General features: G+C 41.4%; 1 protein-coding gene across 2 annotated transcripts in view; it reads left to right on the top strand.

Moving 5' to 3' along the window:
* The window catches only part of SEMA5A (semaphorin 5A), a 555,951-nt gene that overhangs the window by 236,545 nt on the left and 296,950 nt on the right, over positions 1–22,456 (top strand). For both annotated transcript variants that reach the window (XM_018065613.1, XM_018065612.1), the window contains one exon: positions 12,064–12,163. In XM_018065613.1, the coding sequence (XP_017921102.1) occupies positions 12,064–12,163 (100 nt within the window). The remainder of the gene's footprint in view (positions 1–12,063; positions 12,164–22,456) is intronic.

Raw genomic sequence — 22,456 nt, forward strand, 5'->3', positions numbered from 1 at the left:
ACAACTCAAGAATTTGTGGGCCAAGAGAAGCCTGGCTCTCACCTAACACTGACATTCGATCCTGAGACTGAATAAGTGTTTTGGCCAGAAAATCATGCAAATGAATGAAAAGTAGGCGACACAGTGGATATCACAAATCCTACCCTTCATTCAAAAAGGAAGTACATTTTATTTGGTTATGGAATGGTAGTTAATCCCACTGAAATTTTGTTTCCTAAAATTTTTCTTAAAATAGATACCCCAGATAAATATCAAATGCATTTAATTAGTTCCCTGTTACCCTGCAATATCCTGATGCGAAGAGCTGACTCATTAGAAAAGACTCTGATGCTGGGAAAGATCGAAGGCAGGAGGAGAAGTGGGTAACAGAGGATGAGATGGTTGGATGGCATCACCAACTCGATGGACATGAGTTTGAGCAAGCTCTGGGAGATGGTGAAGGACAGGGAAGCCTGGTGTTGCTGCAGTCCACGGGGGTCACAGAGTCGGACATGACTGAGCAAATGAACAAGAACAGCATAGCCTGCAATTATCCAACTCTGAGCAATGCTGTCTCTGTAAGTCATACCAGAAGTCCTTCTAAGAGTGAGGTACGCCCTCAGCAAACCCTGGCCGGCGTTTATCTAACAGCCACCCCCGGATGCTGGCGGTCTACTTCTGCCCTTCCTGGAGCAGTGCATTCTTTCCTATAATTTAACTGATTTGTGGTTATTATTTAATGTCTATTTATGTTGTGAATATCTCTTGTACATGGATTCCAGGCTATAAAACATAGCCTAATTTGAGACTTGTGGTTTTCGAATTGTGTTTGAGTTAAGGACACCCAAATCAGAACAGTTAAAGAGAAGTGAACTATCATAGCTTTTTAGTTTCTTAGAAATCTACCAAGCAGGCTGTGCAAGGGGAAGCAGTGGCTTTTAGAAGAAACCAATTCCAGAGCACAGATATTTTGCATGACTTGCACTTTGTAGACTTTTTCTATCGTGAACCAGTGAGAAATGGATTATTACATCATTGCAAACATATGAAGAGACTTGATAGAATACCAGACGCAAGGTGAGCAGATATGCAGCTGAAAGCAAAAGAATCTAGCAAAACACTATTAAGATTTTAAAATGCTGTGTTTTATCAATTTACATTCCTACCAATGGTGCAAGAGGCTTCCCTTTTCTCCACACCCTTTCCAGCATTTATTGTCTGTAGATTTTTTAAAAATGATGGCCATTCTGACTGATCTGAGGTGATACCTCATTGCAGTTGAATTTGCATTTCTGTAATAATTAGTGATGTTGAGCATCTTTTCACGTTTGTTGGCCATCTGTATGTCTTCTTTGGAGAAATGTCTGTTTAGGTCTTCTGCCCACTTTTTGATTGTTTTTTTGATCTTGAGTTACATGAGATAATTGGCATATATACACTATTGATACTATGCATAAAATAAACTACTCCATGCTCTGTGGTGACCTAGATGGGAAGGAAATCCAAAAAGAGGGGATATATGGATATTATAGCTAATATGATGAGTAAAAATAATTGAGGTCTATACATTTGGAGAAACAAAATCAATGAACACGCACAGCTGATTCATTTTGCTGTGCAGGGAAAAAACGCAACACTGTAAAGCAACTATACTCCATTAAAATTAATTTTAAAAAGTTTAATAAATTGCATTGAATGCATACTCAGTTTTGTCCAACTCTTTGCATCCCCAGGCCCCTCTGTCCACAGGATTTTCTAGGCAAGAATACTGGGGTGGGTTGCCATTTCATCCTCTAGGGGATCTCCAGACCCAGTGATCTAACCCATATCTACTGTGACTGTTGGGTTGGCAGGTGGATTCTTTACCACTGAGTCACCTGGGAAACCCCAATAAATAAATACAAATAACATTTTTAAAAATTGCTGTCTTTTATGTGTTAGGTTTAAAAATAAAAGTGGAAATAAAAGATACTTTATCTTTCTTAAAAAAATTGGATCATTTTTGTTTTACTGATATAAAATATTTTAATTTACCTAATAGGATTTTATTGAATATTTTGGTTTTATATTTTTAGAAAATTTTGCATCAATGGAACACTTTAGTTGTTTCCTATAGCAAGATCTTGAAACCATTATTTTCTTCTTTACTGTGGTATTCAGTGTGTAATATACATGTGTGTATGTGTATATATTCTTATATCTCTTCATATATACTTAGGCAAATACATATGTGTACACACATATGTGTATATATGAATGAACTTATGGATGCCTGTATCTAGATATAAATATGTACAGCTACAGATATATATTTGTATCTAGATATATATGTAAATATATACTGATCATGGGCTATATATATGCATTATATATCTGTGTATGTATATATGCATGATAGACATATAGAAATACACATACACATGAATCTGCCAATATGTGTTTGACTATAGAAATATATACCTAAATCTGCTGCTGTTGCTGCTAAGTCGCTTCAGTCGTGTCCAACTCTGTGCGACCCCATAGACGGCAGCCCACCAGGCTCCCCCATCCCTGGGATTCTCCAGGCAAGAACACTGGAGTGGGTTGCCATTTCCTTCTCCAATGCGTGAAAGTGAAAAGTGAAAATGACGTCGCTCAGTCGTGTCTGACTGTTAGCGACCCCGTGGACTGCAGCCTACCAGGCTCCTCCGTCTATGGGATTTCTCAGGCAAGAATACTGGAGTGGGTTGCCATTGCCTTCACCTACCTAAATCTAGACATCGATATTTTGGTCCCTTAAAATGTGACAATTTGGAAAGCTTTATGTGCTCATATAAGTCCATGGTTTTCCAGTGCATGGTTTTCCACTGGATGTCCTTCTGAGACACAGGACTTGGTGTTTCCACTTTACCACTCATTGGCTATTACTCTGGAATCATGTTACTTCTTTGCCCTGAGTTTTATCAACTATAAAATTGTATGAATTGTAGGACAGTCAATATCATGTCCTACTATAATTACTTTGATTCTGGGTCGTAGTTATTTTTAAAATAATTGAGGTCTATACATTTGGAGAAACAAAATTAACTGGACATTTTCCAGCCTTTCTACAAAGCTAAAGTAAAGCATAGCATGTTTGCCCGTGTAAGTTAGCTGCTGTAACCATCACCTGCCTTGGAAACACCACAATGAAGGAGATACATGTTGCACTGTTGGGATCTTCTTCCCCTGGACGCCTGGTTACTGTGGGGGTGCTGGCTTTCTTCTGGGACCTTCCATCAAGTTCTGCCCTGCCTGCCAGGCAGCCTGCACTGAATCCTTCACATCCCCCATCAGAAGATCACCACCAGTTCCCTCCTTTCCAACTCTTCTCCCTTTTGGTGGGTGGCGACCATGTTTCTACTAAATTAATCCACTCAGATAGATTACTAGGTGCTAAGGATTAATGTACTCTATATACGTTCTTTGGAAAATTGATTTTTAATTTGGACCTTATGGAAATATTACCTTAGTCTGTCTTAGGTTTAAACTCCAATTAAACTCCTTCCCCACTGTGTTGCATTTGGCAAGATGTTTTATTTGTCAAAATCTCAGAGATTTTTATTTAAAAAATTATTTCTACCACAATGATTATAGCCTTATAGGATTATGAACACTAAATGTAATAAAAAGCTTTCAACATGTAAAGGCATCTAGGATAGTTCAAACATGGAAAATGTAGATAGTTTTTTAAAAAGTATAAATAGAGACATCAGTTATTCTGATTCACAAACAATTATGCTTATGAATTTGCATGTTTCCTCCAGATGACATTTTTATTATTATAATTTTTTTTTTGATCTGCTGCTGAACAACCACATGAGACTTGGGGGCTGAAATCTATGATAATCACTTGAAGAATTTCAGACAGGGCTCAGGTCTCAAAAGCCTGAGTGTATCTTATTCACGGGGGTGAACCAGGGCTTGGAGCTGCCTTGTTCTGCGCTGCCTTCTTCTGAATGATTGTTTGGTGAAACAGGCCTGGAAAGGCAGATGAGAAAGGGTTGGAGAAAAATGGAGACAGAGGAGTGAACAGCCCAGGCCTGCCATGCTATTCTTCTTTTAGGGCTTTTTAAAATTCCACTCCTCTGTTTTCCAATCATATTTTGAGCTCAGATTGCATTTGATAGAATGGTTCATGTAATGCACTGAAGCTGAAAATGAAGTCCATGGTGGGGTGATGCAGGCCAGCTTCAGAGAGTAATAGGTGTCTTTGAGGTAGGATGGCTCTTTCACAGCCTGGGAGAAGGTCAGACAGGGAGAGCCTCCACATGCTAAGCTCAGAGTCCACTCTGCCCTTTTCCCCCGCTGGCCCTGTCCAGGGGTGTGCCCTCTGGGGGAGGTGAGGACCCCGCTCCTGCACATTTGGGACAGTGTCTTCTACCCCCAGATCAGAGTTGAGTGGCTTAATCTGCTGAGAAATCGAAACCATGGCTTCCGCCCTGCCTTTTCATTCCAGAATGTTCTTCATCCTATAAAGCAGCAAATAGTTAGTGACATTTTCTCTCCCCCTGCCTTATTTATATCACAACCCTTGAATCATAAAACCTCGAGGTGGCACTAGTAGTAAATGATCTGCCTACCAACACAGCAGACAGAAGGGACAGGGGTTCGACTCCTGGGTGGGAAGATCTCCTGGAGAAGGAAATGGCAACCGGCTCCAGTATTCTTGCGTGGCAAAATCCATGGACAGAGGAGCCTGGTGGGCTAGAGTCCATGGGGCTGCAAAGAGTAGGACATGACTGAGTACACAGCACAGGGAAAATGGTGAATGCTTTTTTCCTATAGATCTTAACATACAGATCATCATTATTAGTAATAACAACAGTAAATACAATTAGGGTGAAGTAAAGTGAAAGTCACTCAGTTGTGTCCAGCTCATTGCTACCCCATGAGCTATACAGTCCATGGACTTCTTCAGGCCAGAATACTGGTGTGGGTACCCTTTCCCTTCTCCAGGGGATCTTCTCAACCCAGGGATTGAACCCGGGTCTCCTGCCTTGCAGGCAGATTCTTTACCAGCTGAGCCACAAGGGAAGCCCAAGAATACTGGAGTGGGTAGCCTATCCCTTCTCCGGGGGATCTTCCTGCCGCAGGTATGGAACCAGGGTCTCCTACATTGCAGGTGGATTCTTTACCAACTGTGCTATCAGGGAAGCCCAACAAGTGTATTATTTACTAAACTCAGTGGGTGGCAGTTTTTGCTTAATAAACTCAGTGGGTGGCAGTTTTTGCTTAATAGTATAAAGCAATGGGAGATCTTCCCAACCCAGGCATGGAACCTGGGTCTCCTACATTGTAGGCGGATTCTTTACCTTCTGAGCCACCAGGAAGCCCAAAGCAATGGTGATAAACTCATTTTCAAAGTGCAGAAGTCTTTGATTTTTCTTTCTTCCTGTTATTTTCCAAATGTGTCACATAGGAAGCTACATTTCAGGTGCACTGTAGTTTGAGTTGAGTGTGGGGCTAAAAACCATAGCTGCAATACTAGAAGCTGAATATCACTCCTGTTGATCTCAGCAAGACTCGGTTTGCTCACCTGTAATAGGGCGGGTGGAGAAATACAAGACTTAATACATGCGAAGTGCATAGGATAGCACCTAGCGGGTGGCGTATACTATTTAAATGTTAGCCCCTTTTGTTAGCGACTTTACCAGTCATCATGTTATTAGCATTATTATTATTTCCATGTGCAGTACTAGATATAGTTTAAAACCAACATATAACTTATTAGAATTGAAAACAGTAGGCCTTGATTTGCTGTTTTCATTTCAAGATATGTATGTTGCTACCTGTGCATTTCAACAATCTTTAGCCACCATCCCCCAGACCCATCCAGTTTAGCCTGTGACTCAGTTTCCAATATGGGTTTCAAGTTTCCCAAAGAAGTTTTACCATCCTGCTTTCCTAGTTGCTTAATTGACTAAGGTTTGAAAGAATGAAGACTGAAACTCAGGCTACCCAGAGCCACTCTCCTCCTCGGAGCTTGCCCACAAATCAGCTTGATCTGCAGACAGTCTGCTCTGAAGCCTTCAGCCCAGGGAGGAGCCAGGAGTCTGATATTTGGACTGACTGTCAGGTTTTGGACAAGTACTGTTCTTCAACAGCAGAGTCTCCTGTGATTCTTACTTACCAGGCTTTAAAAGGCTTTCTTAACATACAGTCATCACTAACTTGGACAACTTTAGAGTTTTTGCTTTAAAAAAAAAAGGTAACTTTTACTCCTTTTTCTTTTCCTTCTTTTTGGTGGGGTTGGGGGTGGTGATGAAAATGCCAACAAAGGTCCGTCTGGTCAAGGCTGTGGTTTTTCCTGTGGTCACGTACGGATGTGAGAGCTGGACCATAAGGAAGGCTGAGCGCTGAAGGACCGATGCTTTTGAACTGTGGTGCTGGAGAAGACTCTTGAGAGTCCCTTGGACTGCAAGGAGATCCAACCAGTCCATCCTAAAGGAAATCAGTCCTGGGTGTTCATTGGAAGGAATGATGCTGAAGCTGAAACTCCAGTACTTTAGTCACCTGATGCGAAGAACCGACTCATGTGAAAACACCCTGATGCTGGAAAAGATTGAGGGCAGGAGGAGAAGGGAATGACAGGGGATGAGATGGTTAGATGGCATCACCAACTCAGTGGACATGAGTTTGAGTAAGCTCTGGGAGTTGGTGATGGACAGGGAGGCCTGGCGTGTTGCAGTCCATGGGGTTGCAAAGAGTTGGACACGACTGAGTGACTGAACTGACTAACTGAGGAATGAGGAAAGACAAACTTGAACAGAGTTAAAGTAGGGAATTTATGTCTGCCAGTTGTTTAGACCAAATTTAGTAATACTGGTACATGTTCATGAAAGGAATCATTTTTTGAAGCTGGCTGCTTTAAAAAATTGAATCAGTACGCTTCTGCTAGACTGTTTTTTGAACTATATGTGGGTGCCCATATAGTATTAAGAGAAGGCAAATATGAATCATCACAGCTAATTCTGCGGCAGAAAGTCACTGCCAGAGGCCATATTTCAACAATCATGTTTGTGTACTGAATAAATTAGCTAAGATGATTAATATCAAATATTAAAAATATATATAAAATATTCAATTTGTGTTTATAGATTTAATGGCACTACTTGACTTTCAAACAGTGGTCACATTGGCTGTGATATTTAAGTTCCATTTCATCCTATGGGTCTCCCAGCAAGATCAGAAGAAAGGGATGGTGCAGGGGAGGGAAGCTCATCATCTGGGGAAACTGAGATGCGTTAAGAAAGTCAGTGTCCCTGCGGATGATGTCTCTCCCAGACCCCACGTGCTGTGTACCACCCTCGCTACCTCACTCTCCCTGGCCTTTCTTTTGTATCCAGTGAGCTTGTTCACCACCACCTGCCCTAGTGATCTCTCCTCCCCTACCTGACTTGACCTTGTTCTCTCATAGCTCTTCTTATGCATCCATAACTATTCATTTTCTGTGTCCTTAGAAAGCAGCTTTGAGAATTTTTCGTGTTACTGTGAAAATCCATTATTATGGTGGTGAACGCTGCTAGTAGATTTTCTGATGTCATGTCTCCAGAATAAACCCTATACCATATGAATTTGTGTGTGTTTGTGTCCATATCTCTGTGTGTCAGATGCTAATCCAAGTATTTCCTTAGGAATGTGTTCAGCCCAGTTCTTAAGTGAGAGTTGCTCACCCTTTTCATTTTTTCATAATGTCCTGTTCAACCTCAGTATCAAATTTATCAAGATCATTGTAGCCTCCAAACTGCAGAGACAAGAGAAGCTTTATCTCCTTGTTTAATCTCTGAAATAATTTATATGAAATTGGTCTTATAGGTTCCTTAAGCAGTTGGCAATACTTGCTTCTAAAACCAAGCCTGCAGCTCTTTTTAACATACTGCACTTTGGAGTTTATTATTTGGGTGTTTGAAACTGTAATCACAAAAGAGTGTAAAGGAAATGTGTTTGAAAATATTTTTTTAAATGCAAGGAGTATGCATATTCATATAGGGAGAGGCGAAGGAACCTGGCGACATTGGAGATAAGAGAGGAGAAAAGAGGTAAACTAGGGAAGGGATTGAAGAGGAAGCGATGGTGTTGGAATAAAGTTGGAGGGACTGGTCTTTGAAAAGGCGGATGGAACACCATGATTCTGATTTCATAGCGGAATTTGAAAGGGTGGGTATTGATGCAGGCATTTTTTCAGCTGGAGAGATGGACCGGGGCAGGAACTTCCCATCTAGGCCCTCATGGCCACCAGTAGAGTAGGCGGCCATGCGTTATGCAAATTCAAGCTATTCCGACCTTCTGGAGGAACACACAGGGAAATCAGAAAAGAAGGGAATGTATGTATTGCCCAACTTTGATCCAGTGTTAAGCATAAAAATATATAGTTTTAATGGGTGAGTTCATTAGACATTTAAGTAAGGAGAATTGAATAATATTGAAAGAATGCTATGATGTGAACTCATTTTCCCCTCTTAACATGGTCCTTTTTATTTACTTGAGGTTGCTTTAGGAAGTAATGTAAGCACTTTCCTGTTGTTCAGCATAGGGACCAAAGCCTGGAATATGTCTCTTCATCATGTTCCTCTGGCTACTGTCTTCCGATTCTTCTCAGTGAAAAGAAAGGTGAATACATGATAGACCAGTTGACTGATTTTCTTCCCCCATCTTTTCATAGCTTTCTCTCCATTTATGTTGATCATGTGTCCACTCCTGAGACAGAAGGGTCAGCTCTTGGCCTTCTGCTCTGCCCTCACACCACCTAGTCGCCCTCAGTGCCTTGGATGTGGCATGTATGCCCGGCTTTGGCAGCTGTGAGTTTGGGAGGATGAAGCCTTAGACCTTAGCCTTAGACTGTAGTCCTGCCGGGACTCCCTGGTCCTGGGTTTTCTATCGGTAGGTTGAGCCTCTGGAACTAAAACAACTGATTGGACACTTCTAGGTCTTAGAGATGCTTAGCAATGACTGGCTCTGAAGTCAATGTCACTGGAAATTTTTCATGAATGACATTTTACATGGTTGTCCCTGAAGCCATTCAGTTCAGTTCAGTTCATTTCAGTCACTCAGTCATGTCTGACTTTCTGCGACCCCATGAATCGCAGCATGCCAGGCCTCCCTGTCCATCACCAACTCCCGGAGATCACTCAGACTCACATCCATCGAGTCAGTGATGCCATCCAGCCATCTCATCCTCTGTCGTCCCCTTCTCCTCCTGCCCCTAATCCCTCCCAGCATCAGAGTCTTTTCCAATGAGTCAAGTCTTCGCATGAGGTGGCCAAAGTACTGGAGTTTCAGCGTCAGCATCATTCCCTCCAAAGAAATCCCAGGGCTGATCTCCTTCAGAATGGACTGGTTGGATCTCCTTGCAGTCCAAGGGACTCTGAAGCCATTAGCTTTCTCTAAGACCAGTCTTACCCCAACATCTGTGTCTCACTCATCATATTCTCCTATTCAGTGAATCTCAGAACTGTTTTTCTTTTCATTAACTCATTCCCTTTGGCCTCTTCAATTGGTTATCCGGCCAACCAGACTCTCACATCACATCCTCGTTGCATTTTCATAGCCATTGCCTAAATTGTATCAGTTTTAGCTTGTAAAGCTGATGTTCTTGCTGCCATTCGGTCCTCTTTTCTGCCTGTCAATGCCCCTTTTGTATTCCTAAGATATTTGCTTTGTGTGTGAAGTGCTTGCTTGCAGCCTTCTCAGAGCCTTGCTATCACAGGTGAGGTCAATTCTAGACTTTTTAACCTGGAAGTGAATTTTTTACATTTATATTTCAGTGTACCTTTCCCATCATTTCTTGAGTTGCCATTTCATTTTCCTTTTTCTCCTCTCTTTTTTCTCTTTCTTTTCAGTTTTAATTCTCTTGAATTCACTTGCTTATTCTTACTTTTTTGTTCCACGCATTCAGTATCACTCATCACATTCAAGTTACTGTACCTTAGTGCTGCAGGCATCACAGTGAGCAATGTGGACCCAAGAGCCTTAGGAATCATCTCCTGCAAATAGAGAAACTGAACAGGGGTCCATAGAAGTGAAGATGAGCAATACCAATTATGGCCACTGCTAAGTCACTTCAGTTGTGTCCGACTGTGCGACCCCACAGACGGCAGCCCACCAGGCTCTGCCGCCCCTGGGACTCTCCAGGCAAGAGCACTGGAGTGGGTTGCCACTTCCTTCTCCAGTGCATGAAAGTGAAAAGTGAAAGTGAAGTCGCTCTGTCGTGTCTGACTCTTCGCGACCCCATGGACTGCAGCCCACCAGGCTCCATGGGATTTTCCACGCAAGAGTACTGGAGTGGGTTGCCATTGCCTTCTCCATTATGGCCACAGGGGGCATCAGATCTCCCACGTGGCTCACTTGCTTCCTCTAGGACACAGCTGTTCTGTCAATTTCTGGTCAGATCTTTCCTTTTCTGGTTCCTAAGGCCCCGAACATCTCTCCTTTCTATGTATGAATATTTCCTATAAACCTGCAAATAACTGTAAAGATCTTGTATCTGTGGAATTCTCCAGGCTAGAATACTGGAGCAGGTTGCCATTTCCTCCTCCAGGAGATCTTCCCAACCCAGGGATCGAACCTGGGTCTCCCGCATTGCAGACAGGCTCTTTGCCGTCTGAGCCATCAGGGAAGCCCTGTATCTATAGATAATGTGTTTAGAGAGGATAGTAGTGCTGGTTCCCTAACTAAATTAGAAACTCCTAAAACAGACTGTTTATTGACAGCTTTTTCATAGCTCTAGGACCTTGTACTTATTTTGCTGCAAATAAGCATTTTTTAAAAATAGACTTGCCTATAAAATGAAAAACTTTATATAAAATACTAAAAAGAATCAAGATACAGTATACATTAAAATTTCAAAAACTAAATACAGATCTCTGTATAACTCAGCCTTGGTTTGCTTTAAGTAGACTAGAACTTTTCAGTTCATTTCATTACCCGCCTGCCACTCCCTGCCAATAACTGATATTAGAGAATTCTACATTTGTTTCACAAAACAATTGCTTGAAAATAACCTTCCTCCTTCATGTCAACAAAGGCCTTTCTACAGGACATGTCTTAGGACAGGGGCATATTAGATCTGTTTTTAGCATCTGTTTTTGTGGAATGAGATTATTTCTGTGTGGCACGGTTGTTTCCTCAAACCAATAGCTGTGTGGATTTGCCCGTTTTCATGCCCCTGTTTCATCAGAGTGATACCACTCAGAATATTAAACCCAAGGAAAAAGACAGTCAGATCAAGTGGTTAATTGTCAAGGATAATGATCAGGTTCTGCACAACTGGCAGGCAACTCCCTGAAGACTTTTTTGGTGAAAGAAACCAGCTAATGAAAGTTGCAAAAATGGCTCATAAAGCCGAGTTCTCGCCTTTTCCAGTACTGTCATGTTATAATAACTGGACTCTAGGCTGGAGGTCGCCTCATAGGAGTTAACAGAGCTTGTTAAAAAAAAAAAAAAAAGTCTGAAAAGAGTGGCTGTTTTCTGATTTTCCATAGAAAAAATGTAAATGAGGTCAGGAGTTACTGTGAATTTCTCATCCAGAAAGGACTGAATGTGTTTAACTAGTCTAATCACGGGGCTTACATAGAAACTCACAGGCCAGGGAAATGGAATGTCCACGTTGGAAGAAGGCAAATGGTGCTCCTGTGTTTGTCCTTCTTCCAGATGGGGACTGTTGTGATTTCTGTACTTCTGTGGCCCCTACCCACCAGGCTGTACAGGAAATGGTCTTGTTTGCATTCGGTATTCCTCTGATGAGCCCTGTGAATGTTGTGTTATCGTCTGCCCAGCCCAGATCCTATAGGAACACGGACATCTGGCTTGTAAATCACAGCCCAGCCTTGGCGTCTTGCTCCCTTTTTACTGGGTGGCTGTCCTCTGTGTTTTACACGTTCTCAGTGTGGATTTTGTGACATCCTGACAGCAACCTCCAGTGACCCCCAAGCCATCCGTCGGGGGACCTCCAAATCCTCTCTGAAATGTAATGTTTGCTACCTCGTGTGCATTCTCTGTGGGTCCCCGGAGGGGGTAAAAAAATATTCATTTTTATCTTCTTATTTATTTATTTTTCCTGTTTAGAAATTGGCCCCTGGTTGCGGGAGTTCAGAGCGAAGAATGCTGTGGATTTCTCGCAGTTAACATTTGATCCAGGACAGAAAGAACTTGTTGTAGGAGCAAGGTGAGAGATCTGACGTTTTGCCCTTGCAGATATTTTCGACTTCATTTTACGTCTCTGCAGTTACACGCGAGCATCCCTGCCAGAGTTGACGAGTGCTAAGTAATAGTTCATCTCAGAATGAAGTTCCATGTAAGAATGTCATGAACAGGCTACTTCTTTTTTTCTGAACATGCTACTTCTAATAGGAGGACTGCTACTCTTCATACCCATGTGCTGGGAGCTGTTCTAACATGAATTAATTCAGGATTTTTTTCCTCCTATGACACCTGAGAGGTAGGTATTATCACCATCCCTGTGTTAGAGATGAGGAAACTGAGGCAGAAATTGGATAAATATGTTATTCCAGAGACACATTTATTATGTCTAATAACAAATGGTCCCCGCTTTCAGACCCAGACCGTCTGCTCCAAACAGCATGTTCTTATTTCTCAATTTAGCACAGTTCTTGAGAACAGGAGGCCTTGATGTCCATTCCGACATCTGTTGCTGTCTTTCTTTGTGACCTCTGTTATGCTGATTGCCAGTCAACTGAGAATTCAAGGGAGTTGCTGTTGTTTATTTCTTTTAAAGAGCCCATGCTTCTGAGTCCAAGTCAATGCCTGACCTTCCAGCTGGGCGGTGTGGCCACTGGAACGCGATCAGAACAGATCTAGTCTTGTATCCCTGACATTCGCCATGACTTCCTCAGAAAACGTGCATCCTCCCTGACTTCAAATCACCTATCTTGTCAGTGTGTTTTGAGACTGGTGGAGATAAAATATTTTCTATTCATCTCTTAGGAGAAATGATGTAATAACGTTAAGAGGTGATTTGTGGATTTGAACTCTTCTGGCAGCCAAGGAAAGTACTTTGGGCAGAAGAGTGAGTGCACATTATCTTTTTTGGCCAAATTTACTAGATGATGAAATATACCTTTCATAGCAAGAGTGGTTGTGGAATTTCTACCTGAGTGCAGCTAAATCTGGCTTAGGCTCTGAGCACCCTGGACGGACACAGAACAGTTTCTAGAATCACTACATTTGCTCTCAGATGTTAAGATCGTGTGCATCCACTTAACACTTGAAGACTTGAGATGTGCGGTTGTCACTTAAATGAGTAGACAGAGTTGGCTTAGTTCCTGGCACTTAGTGTGCCACTGGCATCTCTTTCAGTGTTTATTGAATGGACAGTGAATTTGGGAGGGCTTATATGGGGTTTTTATTGCCTTTAGGCCACTGGCACTGCAATGGGGCTTTCTGATGCTGACTTTCATCAAATTCCATCATTGGGAGCCTTGGCCATACATTGCAGGCCTCTGGAATTTCTCTTCCTTTTGCATACCATGGCCAAAGTCATCTTTTACAAATACCCTCCTCAGTCGCTCCTTCTGGAGCACGTACAACTTGTTTGCCTTCACGTATGTTGCAGAAATATTATTCAATCCAGGAATCATCTGTTAGCTCTTTGGTGTGGCCTATCGGAACCTCTGGCTTATGGTCCTGCATGCCAGAGAGACACACACATCATTTTTATTCTCACATAGTCCAGGCATGTGGAATTATTTATGTTGCCCACAACTGGAAAATGTTCATTCTCGTGCCTCTGGGACTTGATACCCTCTTGTGCTTTCCTGGAATATTTGCTTGCCTCCAACCGCCGTCCCAGGATACCCATTGAGGGAACCCCTGCTCCTTGCAGGGATCTGGCTCAAGGGCCCGCCTCTGGGCCTGAGCTGCCATGCTCCCTGCCCTGCACGGTTTGGCCAGCACACCGGCCACCTGCCTTCCTTACTGCCCTTACTGTATTATTGTTTGTCACGTTTCAACTCTCCCCTTCCCCGTTGTCAGATGGTGAAGTACTGCATGGTGGAGGATGTGTCTGTCCTTTTTCCCCCAAGCTTTAACCTTCTTATACTGGGATATAGCTGGTTAGAGCTTCCCTGGTGGCTCAGATGGTAAAGCATTTGCCTGCAATATGGGAGACCCAGGTTTAATCTCTGGGTCAGGAAGATCCCCTGGAGAAGGAAATGGCAACCCACTCCAGTACTCTAGCCTGGAAAATTCCATGGACAGAGGAGCCTCGCAGGCTACTGTCCGTGGGGTCGCAAAAAGTCGGACAGGACTGAGCCAACTAATTAATTATTATAGGACTTCCCTGGTGGCTCAGATGGTAAAGCGTCTGTCTACAATGTGGGAGACCCGGGTTCGATCCTTGAGTCGGGAAGATCCCTTGGAGAAGGAAATGGCAATCCACTCCAGTACTATTGCCTGGAAAATCCCATGGACAGAGGAGCCTGGTAGGCTACAGTCCACGGGGTCGCAAAGAGTCGGAGCTGGTTAATAATGTTGAGACAGATTCAGGTGAATAGCAAAGGCACTCAGCCATACATATACAGGTATCCATTCTCCCCCAAACTCCCCTGGCGTCCAGACGGGCATGTGATACTGAGCAGAGTTCCCTGTGCTGTACAGTAGGTCCTTGTCAGTTTTCCATTTTAAACATTGCAGTGTGCTCCTAACCTGATCTGTCTTTTCTTGTTTCTCTAAGATGTAGCAGAGTTTCTCTTTGGCTAGAAGTTCAAAGATTTCTGTTGATTCATTGTCTATATTTCCAGGATTTGACTTGGATATGTCTGCATTTGGTAGGACACTTACGGAAAAGGGAGTGGGGTTGTAGCGCACTTATTCAGATGCCCAGATTTGCGCAAGGACACAGTGAGCAGCACTCTCTAAGCCCCAAAGTTTATCCTTAGAGCGAATGGACTCTCACCCTCAGCCAAGGGGAAGAGGTTGCCGGCTGGCATAGCAGGTGCAAATGTGACCCCAACCGGTGTTGCAGAGTCCTGCATCTCTCATTCCACTCCAGCTAACTTTGGAAATAGTGTTCCTGTGAACTTGGCTCAAAAGACTCTCCATTGTTTCTGGGCGTCCTTCACGCTACAGGGACACGGCTGCCTCACATACGTGCCGATACTCTGCAAGTGGTAGGCTTTTGGTCAAGGACACAGATTCTCCTAATGGGGATGTGAGAAGCCCCTGAGAAAACTAAGATTTGGAAGAGACATCACCATCGTTCTGTCCTGGCTTCGGACAACACCTGAGAATTGTTCCCGGGGAACTCCTGTTCCTGACAGTCTCCATCCCACTATGGGTGGAGGGATCGATCCCATTATTCCTTGAGCCCTCCATCAGAGCCTGCCTGAAGGTTTCCTACTCAGTGTCCTTGAAAATCTCCATTCTGACCTCCCTGGAGGTCTCCATCCTAGAGTTTCTCAAGATCTGCATCCATCTCCCCTCAGCACAGTCCCAGCCCAGACGTGGGAGGGATTGGACTACCCACTGAATCACCCTGGCATATACTATGGCATAATGACCAGCAGCAATGGCCTTGCCAGACTTAGCACATAGAAGTCCGGCATGCGCAGTTAAACTTGAATTGCAGATGAGCACCCCTAGGAGCATGGGCTGTGTTTTCTGTTCTAGAGCAGGATATGATGCATCGTGGTTACTTGATGGCAAAGAAAGGAGTAGGCAGACTTGCTTAACGGTGTGACCTTAAGCCCATTTGAGAGTCTAATTTTCTTCTCTTTAAAACTGATATATTTATTTCTATCCCTTTCAGCTGTTGTGAGGATTAGGTGAAATAATCCAGGAAAAGTGATTGTCACAGAAACAGGCATCCTGTAAGCCCGCAGTGGTGGGGAAGCTGTGTGGGTCTATGTGGGCTTTGGCATATGTGCACATCTGCCTTTCGGGCAGATATCACTGTGTGTGGAGAATAGCAATTTTACCTAAGATACACATGGGGAGATTAGGCTCAGAAAGTTTAAGTGGGAATGTGAGCCAGTTATAAAACTTTAAAAATAACCCAGCCGTCAGATTCCTGTTTGGGAGGGCTTGACCTAGCAAAAAAGGTTTAGGTAGCAGGTGCATATTTCAGAAATCTTTAGTTGTTTAAATATGTAAGTGGTGAAAAACTACAATGATAGTCTTTTTATTTTTTCATAATTAGTACTAGGCATTGTAAAGCCATTGCTGGTTTATTGGGTGGTTATTATTATTACTTATTATTGTTGGGTGTTTTCACTTTATACCAGTGGTACTTTATGTTCCTGAAACTGAATTCAGTTAAACATTCTTTGTGTTCCTTGCAAAAAATTCTCTTGTTTGCAAAACAAAAACAAAAAGCAAAACAAGAAAAATCAATTCAAAAACCACATCTCTTTAGGTGATTTGTGGCTATGTTGCATCTGAATTCATGCAGTTTCTGGAAGGATCCTTAAATTTATCACTTCCAAGATGCACATTATCTTTCATATTATTTTAAAAGCATTGATACTTATATCCTATTTTACCCATGCCTCTTTAAAAATTAAAGATGTTTGTAATTTCAGTGATGAGACTCAGGCACTTTCATTTTAGAGAAAGTAGAAAGTACTGTAAAGCATAAAGAAAAAACACAATTTCAGAAATAATCGCAGTTAACCTTTTCAGTTATTTTCCCACAGTATTTCATTTCTATTTGTTTATATGTTGGGACAATATTTTATGGATGGTTTGTATATGTTTTTTCTAAAAAAGACCTACTAAAAACAGTTTCCATTTTGTGTGTGTATATATATATATATGAACACATTCATATATTTATGTGTACATATACATGGGCTTCCCAGGTGGCGCTAATGGTAAAGAACCCTCTACCAATGCAGGAGACTTAAGGGATACAGGTTCGATCCCTGGGTCAGGAAGATCCCCTGGAGAAGGGCATGGCAACCCACTCGAGTATTGCCTAGAGAAGCCCATGAACAGAGAGGAGCCTTGCAGGCTACAGTCTATGGGGTCGCAAGGAGTCGGACATGACTGAAGCGACTTAGCACACATGCACACATGCACGTATACACACATATACGTCTATATATGTACACATGTGTGTGAAAATTTCAATGAAAGGCTATGTTGAAGGCTTAGAGGTTTTGCATGGATAATTATAAAAGTAATGATAATAATTCACAGCAATACTATTTCACAAAGTTGGTTCAACTTCCAGTTTCACTGTGTATAGGATTGTAACAGTAGATCAAAGGGAGAGTAACGCCATTTTCTTCTCCCAATGAATCTGTCTTTAGTGTTTCGGCTTAGTGTATGGACAGCTAGTGATTCTGTATTGAATTCAAGTGTTATTCCAAGTGGCAACTAACTTAATCTACACACCAAAAGGTGTTTGACAGCAATTAGAGTGTTTACAAATTAGCCATATTTTTGTAAAGTGTAAAGCCATACAATAAATAGTAAGAAAAAAATAGTTTTTTCCTCAGAGAGAGCATGAGCTTCTTTCAGCTTTTGTTTGTTTCTTGGTCTTTCATTCGTTTTCTTCCTATAAGTTGTTTTCTGATTATCTTCCTCTTCTCTAACAAGCTTCCATGTAATAGAAACCTATTACTGAAGAGCACGCTCTTGCAATCTATGATATTTTGGTAAGAACGCTCATCTCTGAGCTCTTACACAAGCACTTGTGAGTCCAGGAGGCCCACCCATCTGCCAGTGATTGAGAGGACAGAATTGAAGCCCATAGACCCAGTACTGCTGCTGCTGCTGAGTCGCTTCAGTCGTGTCCGACCCTGTCTGACCCCATAGACGGCAGCCCACCAGGCTCCCCCATCCCTGGGATTCTCCAGACAAGAATACTGGAGTGGGTTGCCATTTCCTTCTCCAATGAGTGAAAGTGAAAAGTCAAAGTGAAGTCACTCAGTTGTGTCTGACTCCTAGAGACCCTATGGACTGCAGCCTACCAGGTTCCTCCATCCATGGGATTCTCCAGGCAAGAACACTGGAGTGGGTTGCCATTTCCCTCTCCAGACCCAGTACAGGGTCAGGTAAAAAATTATAATTGATGACAAACATAAGATTTATGTATGTCTTGGGGAATTTTTTATTTCATTTAAAAAAATTTTTTAAATTTTAAAATTGCATCACACAATGGGAACTTCATAAAAATATTAATTGAAAAGGTAATGGGGTTGCATGGGTTTGCTTGCCCACCTGATTCAACATGGGTACCAGCCAAGAGTTGTGAATGTGCCTTGTATAGAGTCCTCTGACTTACCATTATGGTCAATGGACTAGTTCCATATATTGAAAGAAATTTCTGTACATATCTGTGTGAAAAATAGTATAGATTTCAAATCAGCATGTTTTCTATCAAAAACAAAAGCTAAAATCTACCTGCTTTCAAGGCAGAGCTTGGTCTCTCTTACGTTCACAGAAAATTGGTCTTGAAACATTTGTATATTATTTTAGCCCATTGTTTTGCCCATGATTTGAATCTACAAAAACAAAGATAAAAAGAAAAAAAAAAAGATTAACTTGCTTTTTGTTATGCTGGTACTGAATTTTCTTTAAGTATTCCAAGCATATAGTGTCATAAGATCGCTTTAAATGAATGGGCAGGCATCTACTCAGTGTAAATTTCTCCTTTCAAAACGATGTTGCTGTTGATTCAAAACAAGTGGAGCTAAATTTTGAAGTCATGTGTCACCTTTGAGATTTGACCAATATAATGTTCTCCTTTCTTGATGGCTATAATTCCTATTTTTCTTTCAAAGTTTACCTTGGAGTTAATCTGTTGGAAGCAGTCTATAATTAAAAGAAAAACTGGAGACTTTTATGAGATCAGCAGTTCTCCTTCCATTAGCCACAACTTCTTTCCATTTTCCAGTTTATACAATTAAAGGTAACTCATGCTGAGTGGAGTAAAATTAGCAATTAGGAGTGAATCCAAAAAGCAGTAAACCCCCATTGTGCAAAGAAATCCCTAGTAATGATGATGTTGACATAGTATTTATATTAATTATGACTTAGGAAGACAGCTGGTGATGAATGGAGGGATGGAGCTTTCATTCCTGCTCTTCGTTTTTATACCACCCCAGCGGGATTTTTTTTTTTTAAACTGTACTTTAAGATTTAAATATTTCCTTTTTCCTGTTGGCTCTTGCTACATAGGTGTGTTTTCCTCTTAAGATTCTCTTTGCTTATCTTCCTTCTTCCCACCTTTCTTCCAATAGACCTGTTTGGTTAATTAACCTAATCCGTGTTTTTTTGTTTTTTTTTTAATCTGTTCTTTGTCTTCTTGCTTTGTTACATTTTGTTCAGTATTTACCAAACATCCGTGTATCTAAATATCACCTGGGACAGTCATTCAAAATGAAGTTCCCTGTGCCCCTTCTCCCAGCTCTTCTGAACCAAGGGCCTGGAGGGTGGTCCCAGAGTGTGAGCTTTTAACAGGCAGGTAGTCTGCAGACACTCCTGTGGGAAGGACCATCCAACCATTGTGCTCCTTTTGCTGTTATATTAAAAAAACAAACAAACAAAAAATCTCTGCATTTTTCTTTCTGCTGGAGGTAGCGCAAAGAAGAATAAACCTAGCAGAATAGTTCCTTATTTAGTTAATGTAGTCTTCCCTTTCCCCATATTCCCTGAATGATAAAAATTAACCAGCCTTTGAGTGCATGTGTGTGTTACAAGTCTTAAGTGTTGAGAGTTTTCTCGTAGTCAGTCCCACATGGGTTCCATCAGAATTTATTAGTTCACATTGCTGCTCTTCATTCATCAAATATTTATAGAACCTACTTTGTGCCAAGAAGTATCTTAGGCAAGGGGAAGCGAAGATGCAGCAGAGTGTCTACCTGGTAAAGACTTCAGATCCTAGGGCATAGGCTGACAAGCTAAGGTTCCTAGGTTGGCCTCTTACTTTTGTAAATAAAGTTTTATTGGCACACAGCCACACCCATTCATTTGCACATCACTTATGGCTGCTTTCCAGCTTTCACTGCAGAGATGAGTAGTTTCCACAGGGCCACAAAGGTGAAGTGTTTGCTAATTAGCCCATGAAATATTTTCCTGACTCCTGGCCTGATGAGTATGGGAAACAGGAATGGTTACGTTCTCCAGGGAGGCCTGAGTAAAGAGCCTTGAAAACACCAAGAGGAAAGAAAGGTGAAATGGGTGTACTGAGAAGTTGCTTTTTCAGTTGGCCTTAGAGGTCTCCAGGAGGATCATAGAACTGGGAACTTAGATGCTGAGGAGGCTGCCAGGAGCTCACCTTGACTGGACCTGTTAGTGACTGAGAGGAGGGGTAGGCGTAGGTGAGGCTGGGGCATTAGATTATGGAGGAGTGGGGATTTCATCCTGTAAACCTGTGTTTCCAATTGTGGCAGTCAGTAGGGTGGTCTGAGAAAGCTCTCAAGAATGCTGATAGCGAGGCCTCTCCTCAGAACATTTGAATTAGACTTTCTAAAAGTATGGGCTTCCCTGGTGGCTCAGAGGTTAAAGCGTCTGCCTGCAATGCGGGAGACCTGGGTAAGGTTGGAATTTTGATCTAATCAAGCTTCTGGTAATCCTCTGGCCTGGCAGACTTGGCAAACCTCTGCTAAAGACAGTAGGAGCTCAGGATATTTCTAAAGCTGCATATTTATAAGTTCATATTTGTAGCAGAAAGAGTCTTCCACTAGACTGTGTGCAGAACGCACTAGAGTTTGACGGTAGACGGCAGTGGGGGATCTGGGTCAAGTGACAGTAGAGAGAATTTAAACTGAGGCAGTGATAGTGAAGATGGAGATAAGTCAGCTTTGAGACATCTTTGGGTTGATGGTGATTGATGGCCAATCGTGATAGGTGGCTGAGAACAAGGATCAAAGATAAGATTTGGGACTATGGTTTGAAACTGTGGCTTGTTGTAATGCCATCAGCTGGAATTGAGCATTTGAGAAATGAATTCGAGTTCTTCTATTATGAGAGAAACATGAAAAAGATCTCAGGTTTTACTAACTCTGAGATAACCCAGAAAAGTAGTATATATGGAGATAATTTGCAGAGTCAATATTCCTAGGAAAACATAGGTTAAAGGAATCATAAAATAATACAGTTGGTAGTTTTTCAAGGAAAAATGATCTCTATTAATTGAAAAATGGAAAGGAACAAATTAAATACCCAATGGACCAGAAAAGCAGAAGTCATGAGTTAAATTTAGAGCAGTAAACCATGATCTGTAATCTTCAAAGCACTTAGAAATTTGCACATAATGTTTAGAACATAATGAAGTTTAAATTGGGCTTACCTGGTGGCTCCATCGGTAAAGAATCCACCAGCAGTGCGGGAGACCTGAGTTCGATTCCTGGATCGGAAAGATCCCCTGGAGGAAGGCATGAGAGCCCACTCCAGTATTCTTTCCTGGAGAATCCTCATGGACAGAGGAGCCTGGTGGGCTATGATCCATGGGGTTGCAAAGAGTCAGACATGACTGAGCGACCAGGAACAAAATTCAAACTACTAATATTTTGTTGACAGTAATGATTAATAACTTTGTCCCTAAATATGCTTATGGGAAGAAGATTTTCCTGATTTCATATCTCTGGAATTTACTAACCACTAAAAATCCATCTCTGTTATTTGATTCTACTTGCAAAATAGTAAGAGGTTTCCATCTACTTGTGTGCCTTTTAATATTGGTATTTAAATATATAAGAGTACTATTAATGTGGTTTAATTTTGGTTTTGATGTATTCTTTGGAACTTTTTTTTATAGTAATCAAGACTTTCAGTGGGTTTGAAATGCATTTTTTTTAGGATAGGTAATGAGATAAACCAGTATAATTTTGGGAGAGTGAGTACTAGACACATATGGTATTATAATAATATAATAATAGTAATAAAATCAGAATTACATATAATATGCTATAGCCAAAAGTACATGTATTTATTATTTTTCAAAGAGTGTTGGAAAAATTCTGACTGAAGAGGTAGCTCATAATATGACGATATTATACATTTGTCACCACACTGCAAAATATATTAGCAAAGTGAAAAAAGTCAGTATTCAAAAACTGTGATCTAAATGTGATCCCACTATTTATAAATTGGTAATATTAAAGCAGAATTAGACTCCCAAAAACTTATGAGAATAGTACATTGAAAAGATACTTTCGGAGTGGTTAAAGTAACAGAAAATAAAAGCTCCTGAAATTTGTTTAGAATCAATCAGCATAATGAAAATCTTAGGAATAGCAATTATAGATAGGTTGGTGAACTAAGTGAGTTGGTTACATGCTGAAATTAAATTTTCATATTCTTAAAATTTTGATGTGATTGAAATATTACATATTTAAATATAGATAATTAAAATAATTTTATGAGAACATTTTGTGCTTTAAGAGATATAGACACTACTTTTCTTTAGCTTCAAAGTCACACATTTATTATATTTTAATCTTTAAGTCTGTCTCTGCAACTATAAATCCGCGTGTCAGGTAAGAAGTCACAG

Source organism: Capra hircus, chromosome 20 (genome assembly GCF_001704415.2).
Source record: "Capra hircus breed San Clemente chromosome 20, ASM170441v1, whole genome shotgun sequence".
Taxonomy (NCBI): domain Eukaryota; kingdom Metazoa; phylum Chordata; class Mammalia; order Artiodactyla; family Bovidae; genus Capra; species Capra hircus.